At 40.0% G+C, this 20,736-nt stretch overlaps 1 protein-coding gene across 1 annotated transcript; it reads left to right on the plus strand.

Moving 5' to 3' along the window:
• The first annotated feature begins 3,159 nt into the window (after positions 1-3,159).
• Positions 3,160-19,547, plus strand: LOC145445814 (sodium-coupled monocarboxylate transporter 1-like). Its single transcript, XM_080323951.1, has 13 exons — positions 3,160-3,332; positions 3,499-3,609; positions 4,861-4,951; positions 5,743-5,860; positions 5,924-5,991; positions 6,862-7,016; positions 10,851-10,991; positions 12,702-12,923; positions 14,406-14,509; positions 14,582-14,742; positions 15,473-15,818; positions 19,058-19,185; positions 19,317-19,547. Exons 1-13 carry the CDS (start codon positions 3,190-3,192, stop codon positions 19,458-19,460), a joined length of 1,932 nt encoding a protein of 643 aa, XP_080180077.1. The 5' UTR covers positions 3,160-3,189; the 3' UTR covers positions 19,461-19,547.
• Positions 19,548-20,736: the final 1,189 nt, after the last annotated feature.

Here is a 20,736-nt window from a genome sequence, read left to right on the forward strand (position 1 = left end):
TAGGACCGTTTCGCGATTTGTAAATATGACAGTACAGAAATCAATTTTAGCCACATCACTTCAAACCAGCAGTTACGCATTCTCCCTTCGGGCTTTTCATATTCTACTGCATTATATAGCGAAGAAAAATTTCAAGTCGAACAATCCTACCCAAAATACTCCATACCTTATGTTGATTTACGAAATAATTTTGTGCGCTGTTCGAACCCCCATTCAATTGGGAATTTGGGGTGCAGTTGTTACGGATCTTATTAGGTCATAACCCAGTAAGAAGTGCATTTCAAATTTGTTTTTAGTGCGTAACCTTAATACTGGGGTATGGATGAGATTTATTCACGCATTCGATTTCCTATATATATCATCATTTCAAATCTTCAGGAGATTGACATAGACATGATAATCGCCGGCCTGATTCGGTCGAGTTTATGCGTGTGGATTACTGTAATTTTGAGCCAGAATCGCAATCACGGTCGCTTATTTCCAAAATTAAAACTTTCGGAATGGCCTCGGAGACGGATCGGTGAATCGAAGTCTTACAAACCAAAACGATCTTTTGTTGGCCTGAAGGTAGTGCTGTGCAGTTCAAACTGTACTTGGCACCATTTCCAATTTTATGGTGAGAGCTATTAATTTTGAGTCAACATAATGGTACCAAAACAGTAGCAAATGCAAGCACATTCTCCGAACAGTTTATTTGAATACGCTGGGTTGATCTTTTGTTGGAGTCGCGTGCTTGATTCATTACAAAATGTATAGACTGGATTGGTCGGGTCCATTTATACCAAATGAATTGTTGGAAATCACGCAGACTTTATTAGGTGTTGACCAGCGAGAAAACATGAGAGTAAGACGTTTAAAATGAATTGTAGAGCGCGTGTTCTCGCGGAGTAAATTTCGGGTCGTCACCATACACGCAGAAAAACTGAAGTACGTTTCAACTTATAATACTGGATCACTCAGAGGAGGATAGTTCCACCTTGACTTCTAGTTTGAAAAACAGCGGTTACGGGAAATGAATACAAATTCTATAGTGTCGATGGTTGATATTTTTATGTCGCCATATAATAGTGAAAGTCGCCTCGACTTTCGTTCAGGATAAGTGGGTAGGAATCAGCTACTAGACTAAATTGATTAAATTGATCGTTTAAAATGTTATTATTATCATTCTATCCAAATGCGAATAATGAGGAGAATTTCTTCGTTGCAGTGGCATGATAGATTTCCTACTCTAGAAACCTTTGATTTCACCACTCCCACTCTATTTGCAAACGAATTAAGTCTTGGTTCCAGTTATGGCCAGCATTCATGTGTCCTCAAATGTCACAACTTAGAGAGTGTATGGAAATTTCATTTTATGCCAAACACTTGAGTATTTAAATATATGTTTCATCAGATCTCTGGTCAGGTGGTTTTAACCTAAGGGCTTGAAACTGAAATTCGCTTGCGCAGCACTTCATAAATAATTTTCATAAGGGGATTCCTGAATATATTCAGTGTAGGTGGCGCTTAGAACGAAGTGTCTAATGAACAACACCTCTTTTGTTCTCAGTTGAATGCTTGGACACCAAGAGTATTTGGTATTTTCAGGTCCCAGATTGTACTTATACAAAACATATCATTGCAGACCAGCACGTATTCTTTTTTATTCAAATAATGCCCATGTGATTTCTGCTATAGCTGGAACTTGCTCATCGTCGTTTGACAATCATGTCCCATTTAATTGATGAGGTCGCGATGATATGAATTGGGTGTCGCGCTCTGATGTAGCTCTACTGCTACCAGTAATTTCGGTGCATGACCACAGATTATATATACATAGTCGCAGACTCCGCTCAGCATTGTCAAATGGTATTTATCTTTCGCCGATACGGAAGCTCTGTTGCTAGGAGGACGTACCCAGGGATGGTGTAAAAATGAGGTTCACGTTCGCGTTCTGTGTGTGAACCTCAGAAATTTAGAGGTTCACGTTCACAAACGAACCTTGGTAGGTTCTGCACTGTGAACCTTTTTCTTATATTACAATATTCCCTTCAATACAATATCTTTGATTGAAAGTTGCTGCATTTCAATTGCGGGCGACTCTATGCATGGCGCTGGCAGCATAAAAAATAAACTCTAAACGACCATACACCTTGGCAATCTCAAATGTTTTACTAGCTTTGTTACAAATGTTTGCTCGAAATATCCAGCTTTCCGTTTGTGAATATTTAGTGACTCTCTGCTTTGAGCTTGAACCGCAATCACACAACATCAAGAGCAAATACGCTATACATGTAGTCGGTGAATGATGCTTATTCAACCTATCAATGAACTTGATATCGTTATCTAATATAAATAAAAAACCAAGCAAGAGTACAATTTCAATCTTCATATGTTCATTGTATCATAAAAACCAAATCCGTGCGACTGGGGTGTTGGCTACTGCTGTATAACTTGTTATTGGGGTAATATCGGTAGCAAGTATAGAAACCCGTTTTACACTCTGCTCAATATCAACGTAGCAAAACTCAGATGCCGAATACATTGTCCGGTCTGGCCTTGACAGTTAAGGCGTAAGCTTATATTCCGTTGCAAGTCCTCGTCGAACTTGTTGGCAAAGCGACGGAAGATATGGTTTTATGGGGTTATTATATCATTTGATTGCCCCGGTTGATACATTTGGCGAAGTTTAAAACGGCAAAATGTATTTCAGCAATGTGGAATTATGTGGCCCGAGTCGTCGCTATGTATCGTGTACGTCAATATAGGCTACCACTTCACTGAAATGTGGGGTTGGAATTATCAATATGACGTCATAATATTCACGTTCGTGTTCACACAGAACCTTTCAAAAAGGTTCGCGTTCACTAGAACCTGAACCTTTCAGCGGTTCACACCATCCCTAGACGTACCCATATGTTAGTTGAAGTTGCGGCCGAACGCGGATAAAGTAGACGTACTTTATCCAGGGTCTTATATAAAACGATAAAACACATACACGGTGACGACCTGTGAAAATGAAGTCGCCAACCCTATGGGAGCTCAAGACCAATTTTTTTAGAGGGGACTGACGAAGTGCTGTTTCGATCATGACTTTGCCAAGTATAAAGAGGCTACCGTTCACTACCGTTCGTTAACCCGTCTCCATTTTTAATATGTTATTTATGATTCTGCTGATTTATCTAGGATTCTTGCATGTAGCTATCCAAAATGTCTAAAGATATAGTCACATTGAGTACTGCTGACTACGCCGTATTTGGAGTCTTGCTGGGAGTATCCGCGGCGGTTGGAATTTTCTTTGCATATCGGGACAGAAAGAAAAAAGAATCGAAAAATTATCTTCTCGGCGACAGGTATAGACGCATTCACCGAATATGGAATGTTTCCGATATCACTTCTTCGATGTCAATATTATAAATAATCATTCAGCAGTGTCGCATGTTACGATTGCCACTGTTAAGTGATAATCGAAAATATATCTTTCATACTTTACAAACTTACGAAATATATTATTCTCAGAAAAATCGCGTGGTGGGCATCGGCTATATCGTGTAGTCTGTCATTTCTTTCCGGCGCAACTGTGATTGGTATTCCATCGGAGATCATGTACATGGGATCCAGTTACATGTGGTGGGGATGATGTTGTATCTATAAATGTAGTCTCCAATATTCATCGATAGTCTCATGTTATTTCGGGTGGTAGGTATCCACACTTGAATACTATACTAGTCTTTTGAGTTTGGTGTTTATGTGATTTTGAAAATGTATGTATATGAAGATGTATCGTACGCTCTCTGCATTGAAGCATAAATCCAGCCCGTTTTCATTGATAGCCTATATAAGAGCATGTTTTGTGATTTGTATACGGACTTTGATAATTCAGAGAGATTGATAATTCGCAATCGTACCTTGTTGGCTTTACGAAGTGAAATTTTTGTGAATTTTTTTGAAGTCGGCAGTAAACTTTAGATGTTTGATCAAAATGTTCGGGAAATTCAAGTTCATATCACTCGCTGCATTAAAATGACGACAAATAAGGATATGGAACAAAATATAAAAATGGGCTCCTCATCGTCCAACTAGTAGTAATTCGCCATAATTTTACTTGATTTATCACATAATTTCAGGTTGTAAATGTATACTGACAGAGGGTTGTAATGACTCGAGCCATGACTCGAGTCGAGTCGAGTCCAACTCGGGTACCGATATTTTGTTGCTTCAACTTGACTCGAGTCATTTTTCAAATCTGTAAAATGACTTGTCTCGATACAATTTTTGTATCGACTCGACTTGCATCCGAATCATTGTGCGTGACTCGAACTAAACTATATGACTCGAGACTATAGGATGGCAAAGACAGACATTTCATTGTAACTTCGAAGAATAGTAATGTTACCACATTATTAGTATTTCGTCTATCAGTCTTGATACTTGGAAAATAGGGTCATAAACTGTTAAGGGTGATAAAAAATACTATATTATGAACGCAAGCCGTTCTATATCACTCGAGCAGAGTTGAAAACGGTGGATTGAACCGGATTGAACTGAAAATTAAACAGTTAACATAATGACTTGGACTCGGACTCGAGTCAAAATACTATGACTCAGACTCGATCCACTACTAGCTAACTTGGACTCGGACTTGACACGGTCATGAATTCAAATTGACCCGACTTGATTCGAGTCAATTAATACTATAAAAGCGATATTGACTTGTTACTCGGAACCTTGTGACTTGGTTACAACTCTAGACAGTGGAATGGACAGGAAGCAAAAAATCGATTTCTGTTAAAGTTAGCATTGAGATATCATATGCTCGTCCTTCGATAAACCGGAATCATTTTGTCGCTCGCACCATCTCTAATATATACACATTCATAGGTTCATCCTGGGAATTCTAATCGCAAACGTCGTAGGAGCTGAAATTTTCCTGCCTCTCTACTATAAGAATGACTTGTCAAGCGCCAATGAGGTTCGTATGATTTGACTGGCGAGCCATTGACCATACAGTTTTAGGCTGTTTGTAAGGTTACGGTACATTCATTGTCGAGCACATGGTTGCATCGTTGTTTCTTAGTCTCCCTCGATATTTCGGTTTCGATCTCAATTACGAAATCCAACGGCTATATGCTAGATAAATTTTGACTACGGTAGTGGTTCCTAACTTATACTTCACTGGCGTATTATGTACGCTAAGCAGATATCTCGAAATATTCAATGAGTCGCAAATAAAAAAATTCACTACAGTACACATCTGAGAATACTTGTGCACAAAATGAACTGTTCATCAATAAAATATTCAAAGAAAAACAAAATATTAAAACGTTATTTTAATTCATGAATATTTGCAGCAAATAAGTTTGATTTCTGCAGTATGAGTCGGGTATGTGTCTTGAGTCTTGACCTCCGGCGAACCCCTGGAACTGGCTCAGCAAACTCCTGTTTGTTCGAACCACGGATAAGTCCTACTGAGCAAGGTCCAATATACACTGTATTTTATATTACTGGAACGTTATTATATATATTAGCACTAATGCCCAATTGCCCACACACGTTTTTTAGTATGGCATGTGAAGGATCACGCTTTCTGAACTCAGCCCATGAATGTCTCAAATTAGTTCGAGTTCATTCCGAAAAACTGCAACATAAGAGCGAATAATAAATAATTTATTGACTACGTCAAAGGCAAATATTTACTGAAATGTATAGTGTTTTTTAGAATACCACTGGACTTTATGAGTTCAATAATATCAATTATTTCAGTACTATGGAGTCAGATTTGGAAAGTATGCTCGCTATGTGGCGACTATCATATACATTTTACAAACCATAGCTTATAACGGGGTCATGATCTACGCCCCCGCTATCGCCTTGAGCGCAGGTATTATTAAAATGGAATAAATATTCTGATGAAATCGTTAAATGCATCTTTACGCATCCGCAGTTTCAGATTTTTCGGAGACTGCTGCGGTTCTGTCCATTGGTCTCGTCTGCACTCTTTACACAACTCTGGTAAGTAATCACGCATGGATATTTGACTTGATAACGTTATTGTTCGTTTGGACACCGATTTATGACGTCTCGCGTCGACACACTGCCCATTCCACGCAACTATCTACACAACTTATCGTGTAGGGGAGATGTGGTAGCAATGGATCACTGGGACCGAAAATACGTAAAAATTATCCATGATAATTCCATCATTACACTCGGTGAATTCGTCTACAATTGCATGCTGGCAGAATCTTTCCTCACATATAAAAAAAACTTCAACCTGCGCGAGTTTTGGGTTCACTGACAGATGTTTTCTGATTTGGCGGGTGCAAAATAAATTTCGATCGACGCATACATTTTTCTTAACCTGTAACCTTCAACACCAACAAACTAGCAATCATTTTTAATGTGAGATGTGGCGCTTGTATCAAGCTATATAATGGCACGAGGCACGTATTCTTTTATTCAATACCTTCCTTCAGCGGAATTTGTTCGATTCATTCACAAAATTCATAGTTGGGCCGATGATACAATAGCCAAATCAAGCGAAATAGTTGCATTAACTGATCATGCAACAACTGAGACATGCCTACACACAGAAACTGTTTATGTAATAATTGCCTGTGAAATTTTATCGCTGTACTTTACCGGTTGTTACAAAATTATTCACATGGTAGAACTAACAAAGGTTCGTTTGCGAACATGAAAGTTTGAATTCTCTCGATTTACATACCAAACCCCAACCTAACATTTGCATATTCCTACAAGGGCTTCATGATTTTCTTATTTACTGAATTTAACACTGGTAGAAAATAAAGCAGGCAACCCCAGCCCGATTTCGGTGCGGAACGAAAAACAAAATCTAAAATCAATTGTTATCATTTCCAGGGTGGATTGAAAGCTGTGATCTGGACTGATGTTATCCAGGGCATTCTCCTCACGATAATGCTTTTAGTCGTGCTTTTTGGAGCTGCAGGTGCGGTGGGTGGCATTGGTAGGTGTCTCGACATCGCTTGGGCAGGCAATCGCGTAGATTTCAATCAGTAAGTTAATTTCACCAACATTGTTGTTCCTGGAATCTTGAACACTAGTTTGCGTTGTACGAGATCTGCTCTTGCATAGTTTGATGCCTTGCTCCGCAAGTTTTATTCAAAAGCATATGATGCATCGCCCTTGGGTCGCTGGTGAAGGAAATGCATGCCCATAGCTATCAATTGTGACCTGGGGTGGATCGATAGCTTCGTACCACCTAGTGGCAAAACCAGTCATGCGTACATCTGCATGCGGACTTTGCGGCCAGTGTGGTCAATTGACGCATTTGTGAGCCAAATTTCGAATTTTGGCTAATTTTCATGTTGATTGCCTCCGGAAATTTTAGTTACGCACGTTGGCATTATGTTAGCACTTTCGACTTTCTCACAATGGAAAATTGCTAACAGCACATTAGCTCAACATCAAATGCTGTTTAGTCGCGCACCTGAGGAAGTATTTGAAATTGGAATTAGAGATATATGTAATTACAGTAGACACATAGATGTCGTACGGCCTATCAATCGTTATTTTGCATTACCGTACATCGAAATATTGAGTCGTTGGTCATTGTACCTGCGGTCCATGGCCAAAACCGGTTTGAAATGCCAACTGTCATTCACGAGTTGGCTACTAGAGAAGACATGTTCTCCCTTTCTTGGACATATGAATCCATGCCAAGTCTAGTTTGTTAAAGCGTATATATAATTCGTGATGCCACTAAGCAAGCTTCGTCTTCGAGCCGTTGTGTTTGAGAATTGTCAACTTTTACATGTTTTAATTTAACTCGACAACGCTACGGCGAGCAAAATGAATTCCACCAGTAGGATATTCCTTCTGCAGCCTAATTTAGGCTTAATTGTACTGTTGAAGCTCATTTCTCCTAATACATACGGTCACATTGAATATAAAGATAACTTAGTACTTTTTCAGTCAGTTTGACACTATTTCACGACAAATTTGGCACTAAGAGCCTTACAGCAGTTGGCAAACCCTGTTTGCGGCAATTCTGGTTGGGTTGGAACTGGATACGGATACACCGAACGACTACATGCACATGTGCCGTGGTGCGTCTAAAACAGTGCTTCTTAACCACGTCGGCAGCGCCCCGTAGGGGCGATTTGGATATCTAGGTATTTTATCTTGCAGCGCACAGCGTGAAGAAATCGAAGAAAGCAGGCACTGTACCACTTTTCAGGGCGAGAGCGCTTTCCACATTACATATGCGGAGTTGCTATAGTTAGAGTTTAGGGTTGTGATTGGCTTGGTTAATGTTTCGGGTTTATGTTAGCTTTCGCTGCGATTAGGGTCAAGGTACTGCATATAGCCAGGCATAATTATTTAGGGCATTTGGGGGATCAAATGTCAAAACTGCTAAAAATAAAATTTTGAAAATGCCAAAAATATACAATTTGATCAAAATTTTGATAACGACAAAACAAGTATGTAAAGCAGTGTTGGGTTGGCTCGAGTCATGACTTGACTCGAATCAGACTCGAATCACCTTTTTCGTATGACTTGACTTGACTCGAGTCACTTTGCTAAAATGACTCGACTTGACTTGACTCGGCGTATAAGAAATGTGGATTGACCCGTGACTCGGAGCAAAATTGACGAGACAATTTCGAGTCATCAAGTAATCTGTGTCGATAAAAATCGCCCGTTCTTGCATATGTTCGGATTGTTCACGAAACGCTAGTGTAACCCGTGAGAGTGACCAATCATTCAATTACCGTGCGTTTTACTGAGCCTCCATTGCTCTCTCACAAATAAATTGACCACAAACGAAGTGATCGAAGCCTACAGCTTACGTTGTCGTTAGTAAAGTAATAAAATAGAAAAATATCTATTTCTGTTCTATTTCTCTCTGTTCTTACCAAACCTCCTGTTTTATTGAAATGGAAATATAACATAGTTTATATACTCCTCAACCATTGGCGCAGATTCGAATTGTATCATATCAATATGTATAAATGGGTAATGTATTAGATGTTATCAATTCGTTTCTCTATTCTCTATTTTGGCTGGTAACTATAAACTGAGGCTATGCAATTACTTACGTAGTTTAACAGTGCTATGCATATGTGACGTAATCATGCTTTATACTTCGAAAAGGCAACATGACTTGATTGTGACTTGACTCGTGACTTGACTTGACTTGACTCGACTTGACTCGAGTCTCCTCCAAAAATCGATTGACTTGACTTGACTCGAGTCAAAATGTGCAATGACTCGAAATGACTCGTGACTTGAAGGTAGTGACTTGATCCCAACACTTCTGTAAAGCAGAATTCTTAAATTAGGATCCCCGAACCTTTTGGGGACAACCTTTCAAGGGCTCCATGAAAGGTGAATCAAAATCCTAGGCTCAAGGCCAAAAAGTCCTGTGAATAAATATGGATTTACCGCCTGCCTGCGAATTGATCAATCCAGAGATTATTCAGTGATTAAGAAGCAGATGATCTCTTCCCGCGCAAGTAGGGCAACCCTACATTGCAGTGAAGTGATATATTAATGTACACGATAGCTATAACGACGACTCAGGCCACATAAGACCCACATAAGCCAACATGCTTATGTACATGCTGACGTTTTCAATGTCAAGAATTGTATCGACTGGGGCAATCAAATGCTATATTAAAATCAATTTTTTCGTCACTTTGCTAACAATTTTGACGAGGACTTGCAAGGGAATATAAGCTTATGCCTTAACGGTGTAGGCCAGACCGGACAAAGCATTCGGCGTCCGAGTATAGCTACATTGATATTGCGCAGAGTGTAAGACGGATTTATACACTTGCTACCGACATTACTCCATAAACAAGTTTTACAGTAGCCAACACCCCAACGGCACGGATTTGCCTTTTATGATACAATAAACATATCAAATCAAGTTGGATCCAGTACGATGCCAGATTTTTTACATTAGACAACGATTAATTCTTTATATGAATTTCACTGACTGTTGAAATAAGCATAATTCGCTGACTTCCCACAGTTAGTGTATTTCGTTCTTTTTGTTGTGTTATTGCGAGTCAAGCTTAGAGTAGAGAGGCCCTAACTATTTACACACCGGAAGCTGATATTTCGAGCAAACTTTTGTAATAAAACAGGTAAAATATTTGAGATTGGCAAAGTGCAGGTTCGATAAGTGTTGATTTTTTTTATGCTGCCAGCGCCATGCATAAAGTTGTTCGAAGTTGAAATGCGAAGAATTTCAACCAAAGATGTTATAATGACACGAAAAATTGTAATATATGAAAAAGGTCTACAGTACAGAACTTACCAAGGTTCGTTTGTAAACGTGAACCAATGAATTTCTGAGGTTCGCACGCAGAACGCGAACGTGAACTTCGCGTTCACACCATCCCTAGTATCTACTATTGTGCCTTCGGTTTTGTGTCGGGTGAATTCGCTCTCAAACTCTGTTTTCAACTCGGATTTTAATTGGCACAGTGTGGATACTTGATGTTTTGTGACTTCCATTTTACACGAAAGACTAAACTGAAGCGTTTTACATGCTTGAATCGATTTTACAGATTTGAATACGGTAATGAAAATTGCCAACAATGAAATCTGTAAAATGCCAAAAATAAACATTTTTTTTTATGCCTGGGTATGGCCATGTTGACAAAAAGGCTAGCTACATTAATATTATTTTGAGTGACGCGTTATTTCATTACTCGCTGGAATGTCTGGCGATAGTGACACTTGATGTGCTGAAGGAGAATCATGCAAAATTATTGTCTAAAAATATTTTTAAATTGTTAGTGCACCAATAAGGCAATACTGTTCTATTCTTGGGATTGTTCCGTCACCATTTAACATAATGTTATTAATGTTTTCAGTTTCGAGTTCGATCCAAGATATCGTATAACGTTCTGGTCTACCGTTTTCGGAATAGGCACCATGTGGATAAGCCTTTCAACAACAAACCAAGCGGTCGTCCAGCGATTTTTATGCTGTCGTTCGATCAAGGAAGGAAAAATGTAATTAACGTAGAATGGTTGCATAATCAAGAACACTGACTTTTGCGTGATTTGTGAGATAGACGACGATTTTGAGGTTTGCTCAACGCGCTCATGTAGTTCCGAGGCAAAATGTGGCATGACAGTGGATCGTTAATTGTTATCCCTACCAGTTATAGCCTAGCATATAGGCAGCACCGTAACTGCCGAACCCCAAACCTCCCAATTGGGGGGTGCCCGAGCTCGAAGGGGGCCCGAAATTATTTCGTGAATTAGCATAAATCATGGAGTATTTCTTAAAAATCTATGCAATTTTTTCTAAATTTTCTCGCGCTGCGCGCGAATTCCAGTTGCCATTTATCTTTATTCTTAAGTATTGGGCCATTACCGCACCACGACCCACCAAGACATACAATCAAGTTTTAAGCCATATAACATGAGACTCTAAGAAGTGTGCCAGAACGATCGGCAGCGAGAAAACCTTTGCCGAAAAGGACTATGCCGTTATGCTGACCGAAGACTTCGTTATATATACAAAATACATATAGGTTTAATTGTCCATAGGCGCCTAAATGACTGGCGCCGAATGTTCCCGTCTTGGCAATCTGAACCTCGAGACAAATACCAACCCGCTGAGAAAAATTTTACGCCAGTGAAGAAATACCAATTTGAAATCGTGTGCGTCTTTCAGTTTAGTACGTTCATGCGATTCTATATTTTTCGATTTAGCAGACTGGAAGTCACGAAATAACATAATGTGACGAAGTCATATCAACGGGTCCGCCCGCCCGAAGATGTTTAATTATTATTTACGGACCCTCCCGTCTTCAAGACACTTCACTCATCTCTACCGGTAAATCTAATTACGTGAGTAGAGAGGACAATAAAGTGATAGCAATATATATGGCATTGCCGATCTGATTGACCGATTTTATCATAAATTACCGAAAATTTTCGCGCTTCGCGCTGGCTCACTATACAGTACAGCTGATTGCATGACAAACGCGAACAACGTGATGGTAAGGGGTCGTTTTACCATCTTATGGGAGCCCAAGACCCAAGTTTTTGGGTTCCCTGACGAGGTGGTGCTTCGTTCCTGCCAACGGGTATACGCCCAAAGATGTTTAATTATTATTGAGTGGTCCTACCTTTTCGAACACACGTCACTCAGCTCTACCGGCAAATCTGATTACGTGAGCAGACAGAAGATAAAAATTGATAACAATATATACGCAATTCCCGATCATACTGACCGATTCAATCATGAATTCTAGAAAATTTTCGCGCTTGGCGCGCTTAGGCGACAAAAGCTGATTCACTAAACACCCCCCAATGTAGATGATAAGTAACTATTAAAAGGGTAAAGCCTGAGGGGGGTCTGGGGGGCGAAGCCCCCCAGAAGTTATGTATATCACCCTATGGGGGGCCCTAGACCAACGTTTTGGGGGGGGCTGACGAAGTGCTGTTACGGTCCTGCATATAGGCCTACTTAAAGCCGCCCACGAGCGAATATCTCCTATTCCAATCGTTCAATACATTTCTTTCTGATTTTCGTATAAGAATAGATCTCCAGATGAGGTTTTGGTTTACCAAGTATCCTAAAGTTTTATATGGATGTCTGCAACATTAATCGTCGCAGTTTGATGTCCCTTCTACAATTCGCATTTTTGCTATTGCACACATTGATCCTGCGCTCGGTCATTATATTATTCATAGACGAACTTTATACAGGGCAATCTACGGGACAATTCCCATAACGCTCTTCCAAACTGGATTCTGCATGACATTTCTCGGATACGTCACATACGCGTACTTCGCAGACTGTGACCCGCTGGAGACAGGAACTATATCGGCTGGAGATCAGGTCCTTCCACTTATGGTCGTGAGAGTGTTCGCAGGATACCCAGGAGTGGCCGGTCTTTTTATCGCTGGGGTTTTTGCTGGGGCATTGAGGTAATGATAAAGACCGTTATTATTTTGGAATGAAAAACCGGACTCTGTGGCAGTGGTGTGTAACCGCCGGGGCCCGCAGAGAAGATTTTAAACAGCCACGTAAAGGGTTCTAATTCACCTTGTGTTCTGCTTCATTTAGGTCTAGCTGAAATGGGCTAATGGAAGAGCCGAAAACAAAAAATCTATCAATATGTGCATATGCTGATTTTACACGTAAATATATTTTGCAAGATTTAATAATTATGACATGATGGATCTAAGAAAGTCCAGGGCTCCATCCCTCCTTCATAATACACGTCGGAATATATACATGTTAGTTACATACTACATTGTTTTATGAGGTTCTAGCTACTGCCTATAGAGTTGCTTGGGTGCTCATCTAACAACTAGCAGTTAAATATGCGCGTAAGGCTGTTACATCAGGCCGGTAGAAAATTCTACCGAGATGTAGGGGAGATATGAATCCGTTGGACGAAAACAAGTTGATAAGTTCTCGTGGATAATCTAATCATTCCACTCTGTTAATTTGTTCGTATCTGCAAGCCAACATTTCGAAACAAGTTTAGCCGACCGGTCAGCCTTCAAAAATCATAATTATGCTGTTCGCTGTAGCCTCTAGCCTACTCCCCAATGTCAATAAATTGTACTGTCGAAACGACACTTAACAAATTTTGTTCAAAAGTATTTTCAGCTACCACATGTAACAAACTGGACACAAGCTGTATGCCGCCTTTAAAGTTTCGTACAACACTTGCGGCATTTTGACGTATGTCAATATCAAGTCCAAAGTAGCCTATATCATAACGAAGTCACTATTACGACAAAATCCAGATAAATGCGTTCCATATTTCTTAATAAATTTATAATTTGTTGTTTCATATGTTCAATTAATGAACAAGCGTTCAACTTTTTGAGTTTTGGAATTGAAACCAGTGTATGAGAACTACTATGGTTCGACCGTAAATTAGGCGTCAGGGGAATTGCTTGAAGACGTGAAGATTCAGATTGTGTTCACATGTATCATGGTATCGTTACAAAACAGAATTGAGAAGCCATTGGAGGTAAGCCTACCTGCATCCAAATAGGTTTGTTTATTTGATTTTGTGGTATTAATAGTGTTTGTCGACTAAGCTACTATGTTCATTTACACCAGGCATATATTCTACATTTTCATACATGCAGTTCTGGGTAAATGGGTACAGAGTGTAGCATAACGCTTATGCGGATTGGATTACGAGAAGAAACATTAAAAAACCTCCAACACTTAGGTATCAATATGCGAGTCGACCTCGATGGGACTGGAACTCAAAACCCATTCGTATTTGAGTTATGGAACGGAACACTACGTTCCCGCCACCACTCGCAAGTCACAATACGGCTTTAAGGGCCACATGTTGATGACCCGTTATGCACATCAACCAGGCAGCTGTCTGCAGCATCCTTGTAACTTGAATAGTGATCATCATAAATGCCATTTTTCAGTACAGTTTCCAGTGCGATAAACGGGATGAGTAGTGTAACGGTCGGCGACATCATCAAACCGTTTGTGAAATGGGATGACAAAACTCTTCTTTGGGTCTCAAGAGGTGGGTCTTTTACAACAGTTGAACATGGTCTACTTCAGCTTGAAATTGGTCTTGAATCCATGTGTTTAAAAGGAATGACACTGTTCTATGGTGGACTTTGCATTGGATTCGCTTTCCTGTCCTCGATACTAGGAAGTGTTGTTCAGGCTGCTTTGAGTTTATTGGGAGTGTGTGCAGGAGCTCTTTTGGGCCCCGTAGTGATGGGAGCACTATTCCCGTTTGCGAATGAAAAGGTATGCTCATGATATAAGTAGGATATGACTCACTAACGCGTCATGGTATAAAAGCCATTTCTTCAAAAGGCACGTTACCAGGATTAGGACTTTATTTGTTCTTGGTTCTGTTCGATAAAAAATATTTTAGATACGATGTCAGCTGACTCTACGAAATGAAGTACAAAGAACAAAGTAACTGGAGAATATTGCCCGATTCAGGCCTCACAAATTCCTTTCTTATGCAATGCACAAATAAGAAGACTCATTTTTGATCTTGCCACGGTGGGAATACCGAATATAACCATTAGGAAACTATTGGCTATGTGTAGAAACAATATTCTGCCTATATTATAGTGGGAACTTAAAATCATTGCCTAACTATCGTTTTCATATGGTTTTATTACTGTTATTGCCGTAAATACAATTATTTGGGCTACGAAGACACGGATTTCGTCATTATACAGGAAATTACTTTCGTGTAATTGCAACGGACGACGTTTCATTCTCTAGCTCTCACTTCCGCTTTTAGTCACCTCTCACATTCGTATATAGTCGCCTTCACTTTATCTACATGCTTTGATGGCGATAAGGATCCCTGATAAATCACTGGCACTTAAATAATATGCGGAACTGTGTTGCGAACACACTGCCAGTGGCGCTGTAACGCAAGCCTCTAACCCTTACGTCATTCGATTCAATTGGACTAAATGCAATATCACGATATCGTAACCAAGCGTAATAATTTCAGGGTGCAATTGTTGGAATGGTCACAGCACTTGCATTCAACATATGGCTGTTTATTGGTGCATGGATATATCCGCCTCCTTCGAGGTTCTTGAATATTAAAGACAGGAACGTCGACGGTTGCCTAACAGTTGGCAATGTCACCAGTAATATTTCCGCAACAACGGTCGACTTTAGCGCCTCCATTTCATCTCATTCGCACTCATCAGTTTTCGAACTGACCACATCAAATCCGTCAGCAGAAGATAGGCCTCTCATTGCAGAGTTTTACGCAATTTCTTTTGGATATTATTCGCTGTTTGGATTGGTGGTTTGCATTATTACTGGGCTGATTGTTAGCGCCACTACTGGTAAGTGATTATTCTGATCCACGCATACATACCGAATTTGCTTCTCATCAGTAAGCACATACGAACAATCGTTTCAATAAGATAAGTACACGATATTAGTTAGCGAAGGTGGACTGATCGCTATTTCTAGGAAAGAAATAGGCGAAGTTTAGGCGTTTTGAATACAAGGACAAGAATAAGAACTTGGAGCGTTAAAATAAATAAAAGGGGACTTTTCTTGCTTAGTTAAAATAGATATCTTATTGATTGATCTAACCCAGTGCTTTTCAACCTGTGTGACGGTTCGCACTTGTTCGAATGAAGATAAAATGCAGTACGAATAACGAAGGTGGTGCGAATGGTGCGAATGAAAATTCGGATCAAATTCGAATGACAAAGGTGATGCGAATAAGGTGAATCAAAATTCGCATCAAGTGCGAATGATTGTGTAAGCGAGTGGCGCAGCTGGTTAAACACTGCAGTCACGAGACATATGGTTGCTGGTTCAAGTCTCAACTCTGGTATGTTTCTCTGTGTTATTTCAGTGAAGTGATAGCTAAACAATTATCGTATTTTCGTAATAACTGTTCCATTAGCGTGAGCCATAAGGATGTAGTGAATCCCATCATTACAGACTCACACTTGGAAGTTATGGTAGCGCAAATTTTTGCCCCCATAAAGGGTTACTAAAGTATGGACCACAAAGGATATAATTTTGGGTCGACATGATGTCAGAGCTATCTGTGAATATGCATGTAATATTTATTGAATTTAATGCAAGAAATCCTGCGACAGTTTTTACATACCCAAGGTCACTGTGTTGGGTACTGTAACCAATAAGCGAGATACGCAAAAATATGGCTTTATCAAGAGAATTGACGATAAGACTGTTTTTTCTGGAAAACATGGTCGAAGATTGTTGGGGTGACTAGTGTAGGAGTGTGCACTGTGCATTGTGCAACGAGCGACTTCAGACATACGAGACTCATTTATTTCGAGACCAACACCCCCTACGTCGGGGTACATGAAGACATAAATTTTTGGCGTACAAACCGCTGATAAAATGCGATGCCAAAACACAAGCGGCGATAAAACCTCGGTCTAAAAATGACCGATGCTGGATGGCCAAACCTTTCGAGATGGAGTGGATATGGTCCGTTGTCGGCACGGAATAGTCCCGTTCTTGCAATCTGAGTAGACAGTAGTACTGCTACGTTACGCAGTAGAATTTTATTCGCCCTAATTCAAAATCGCGTGCGTTAGACATGTTTTGTAAAGCTGTGTTGGGTAGAATTGTGGTGTGAGCGTTCCGTATGCCAAGCATGCCCGTAAAATCGTAGCATACAACTGTAATATTAAAAATTAATTCTTTTTCGTGGGTGAGGCTCCGGCCGCGAGATGCCACAAGAACTCATATTTTGGTGGTAGTGTAAAAGCTAGCTGCTTTACCGTTAACAAAATGTTATGAATTCTCAGGTTAGATTGAGCTGAAGAGTAGAACACAGTATCGTGAGTTTATTTGCTCTTTTCATAAACTCGCGAGACAGAAGTTGGAGCAATGTATGATATGGTAGCGAGCTCTAATGTGTCTACACTCATTGATCGTTTTTGCACCTTATGTTCCAAGACATAAGGTAAAAGCATCAACACAAGCAAGCGAGCTTTTCATCCTTACAACAAACTGGAGCCTCCAGGACATTCGTGTCAACTCTCAAAAACGATTCCTTCCAGCAAGCATTTTTCACTTGCGAAAAATAGGCTGTATTTTGGATATGGAGTGTAGAACAGATTTTATTACCAGGCCATTCAAGCACTAGTAGACGTTCTTGTACAAATTTCCAACAACATTGTTTGGCCGAGAAGGGTTTTAGTGAAATAGTCGCCTTTTTAATGAGACACTTGATAGCTTAAGTTAAATAGTAGCCAATCTGTTGCACGTCTGAACGAAATGTTGCTAAGTATCTTCATCTTCATTTTGTATAACAACTCTCGATTAGTTTGTGCGAATGAAATATATTTTACAAAAAAAGTGCGAATGGAGCTCAAAAAGGTTGAAAAGCACTGATCTAACCGAAAGGTATAACATTAAAACATTGAATATATAACGAAGGGAACTTTCATGGTTTAGGGTAGGGATGGTGTGAACGTGAGGTTCACGTTCGCGTTCTGTGTGTGAACCTCGGAAATTTAGAGTAGGTTCTGCACTGTGAACCTTTCAATTTTTTACGTCACCTCAGCAGCTTTGCTTGAAAGTCTTCCCATTTCAACTTCGAGCCACTCTCTGTGTGGAGCTGGCAGCACGGAAATTAACTCAGCACTAAACGAGCATGCACCTTGCTAATTTCAAATATTTTACTCGTTTTCTTACAAAAGTTAGCTCAAGATATTCGGCTCTCCGTTTTGAATATTTAGTAACTATCTGTTGTGGCCGGCAATCACATAAAATCAAGAACGAAATACACTACATGTAGCTACTTGTTGAATCGTGCTCACTCAATTATTTACATCAAAAAAATTGGTATGAATAAGGCACGTTTTGCTTGTGAAAGCTTGGTCAAGTTCCCATGCATAAATTTCCGGACTTCAATATCTGTAGCAAGTGAAGAATCCGGTTTTTCACTCTGATCAACATCTATGCAGCAATCGTCTGACGCCTTCAGAATACATTGTCCAGTCTAACCTAGATCGTTAAGGCGTAAACATATATCCCCCTGCGAAGACGTTGTCGGAATTGTTGACCAAGCGACGGGAGATATCGGTTTTATGGAATTAATATAGCATTTGATCATTTTATTTGATATATTTAGGGATACTGAAAATGTCGGTGTGTACTTATATATCACTCGAATGCTTTCATAATGTAGCCTGAGTCGTCTCTATATCTTAAGGTATGTACGTTGATGTACTAATTCACGGAAATATAGGGTTCAAATTAGCATTATGACGCCACGTGACGTCATGAGGTTCACGTTCGCGTTCACACAGAACCTTTCAAAAAGGTTCGCGTTCACACGAACCTGAACCTTTCAGGGGTTCACACCATCCCTAGTTTAGGGCATAGTATGACCAATATGACTAAACAGTTGAGGTCACCTTTTCAGGTCACACAATCCATTGGAAATCTCCAGTGGTATAATCAAAATGGGTTGGGGCTGAGAATACACAAATTACATTAACTCCGTATCACGCGGGAAGTGCTAATACTTGTCATATCAAAAATGTTTATACAAGTAATCGCTGAGATTTCTTTCGTATTTTAGGAGGTTTACAAAGTCGATACAATGTCAGTCCGGATTTGATCTACCTACCTTTCGAACATCCAACGCTACGATGGCTGCCTACGAGCTTCCGCCAATGCATGATTCCTAAGATGGGGAAAAGAAAAGAAGTAATCACTTGTATATATACTACTCAAATGAAGATGTATAGGACGCTTTACAAGCCATCGTTTCAGGATATCTAGCTCTTTAATTTCATATTTCGGGAGTGATCAACTGTATAATATTTTTCATTATTCAGCATGGCATCGAAATCCTGAACAGCGACGAGACGGACACTAGGGGCATCAAATCGATCAGCATATACACGAGAGCGGACGACTACTACTGCAAAGACAATCATACTTTCGAGAAAGGAAGTGTGTTAGATGTCTCTTATGTATAGAACAGTGGTGAAGTGTCCTGTTTCTGCTTTCGATGTTTATACGAGGGTGACGCATTTAATGAGAGGACTAATATACATATTTACATATGCGCAGTGGAGTTTTTTGAAGTCAAACTGACAGAACAGTAGCCTACTACACGATATGACTTGGACTTGGGACATGCATGACACGTCATTTGCGTTCATTTTCAATATTTAATAGCCTGTTGTATCAACCAAGCGCGATAGCTGTGACATTTCGCGAGTGACGAAGGCATCTCAATTCAAAAAATCTACCAGTACATAGATAGTATCAATCAAATTTAAAATCGTCGGAATGTGTCTCAGTATAGGGATGTTGCGAATGCGAACCCCTGACAGGTTCTAAAAGCAAGCGTGAACACGAATCCATGATGTCAAATGACGTCATATTGCTAATTCCAACACTACATTTCCGTAAAGTAATATATTCAGTATATTGAGTATATACATGTTACCTACGACGATTCATACCACATCATGCCGAAATGCTGAAGTAGGCTACATACTGACTTTTTAAACATCAACAAACAGCAATAATAAAATGCGATAATAATTCATGAAGTCAAGATATTCCGACACTTTGCTAACAATCTTGAGGAGGAGCTGCAACAGCATCAAAGCTTACGCCTTAACGGTCTTGACTGGGCCGGACAATGTAGGCCTATTCTTAAGGCGTCAGGCCAGGGGTTATCGAACTTTTTTGGTCGTGGCCCATTTTCCAGTTTGAATATGTTGTGTGGCTCACCTCTTATCCTAAAGTCATAGTCCTGTCCAATACGTGGGAGTTGACCAACTAAATGATTTAGGGCCCTTTCAAGCTTCCACAGTTGACGGTTTGAGTGCGGCAGTTACGGCGCTGGTAGACCGCATAACTCTTCTGTACATTATGGCCGTACGCTGTTCCACTAATCCCCGCATCCACTGTGCGATTGGGGTTGTAGTTCCGCTATCGTGGGTAATATTGTGGGGAATATTATATCCCTTCTGGGTCAGCTTCAAATAACTCGTTGGCGAATGGGATACTACACAGAAGTGGAAAAAGAATTGCAAGCAGTATATATAGTACATAGTATGTCTTGTACCTTTGCGATGTCAGAACATTCAATCCAATGATACAATCAATTCATGTGACTCTTGCATTATGTACAATGATTTCGAGGACGGATATTTTAAATCAAATTCGAAGAATAATGTGCTGCGCTAAATCCTCAATCCATTACGACTCGATGCGGGGGTGCCGTATACTTCCACAGGA

Source organism: Botryllus schlosseri, chromosome 9, assembly GCF_051294905.1.
Source record: "Botryllus schlosseri isolate E-star chromosome 9, Bs_hap1, whole genome shotgun sequence".
Lineage (NCBI taxonomy): Eukaryota > Metazoa > Chordata > Ascidiacea > Stolidobranchia > Styelidae > Botryllus > Botryllus schlosseri.

Excerpts from the sequence above, each read along its gene's own strand:
- LOC145445814 (XM_080323951.1), top strand. The coding sequence starts at position 3,190 with ATGTCTAAAGATATAGTCACATTGAGTACTGCTGACTACGCCGTATTT. Across the intron at positions 3,610-4,860 it reads ATGGGATCCAGTTACATGTG|GTTCATCCTGGGAATTCTAA; the intron begins GTGGGGATGATG and ends ACACATTCATAG. Across the intron at positions 5,861-5,923 it reads CGCTATCGCCTTGAGCGCAG|TTTCAGATTTTTCGGAGACT; the intron begins GTATTATTAAAA and ends ACGCATCCGCAG.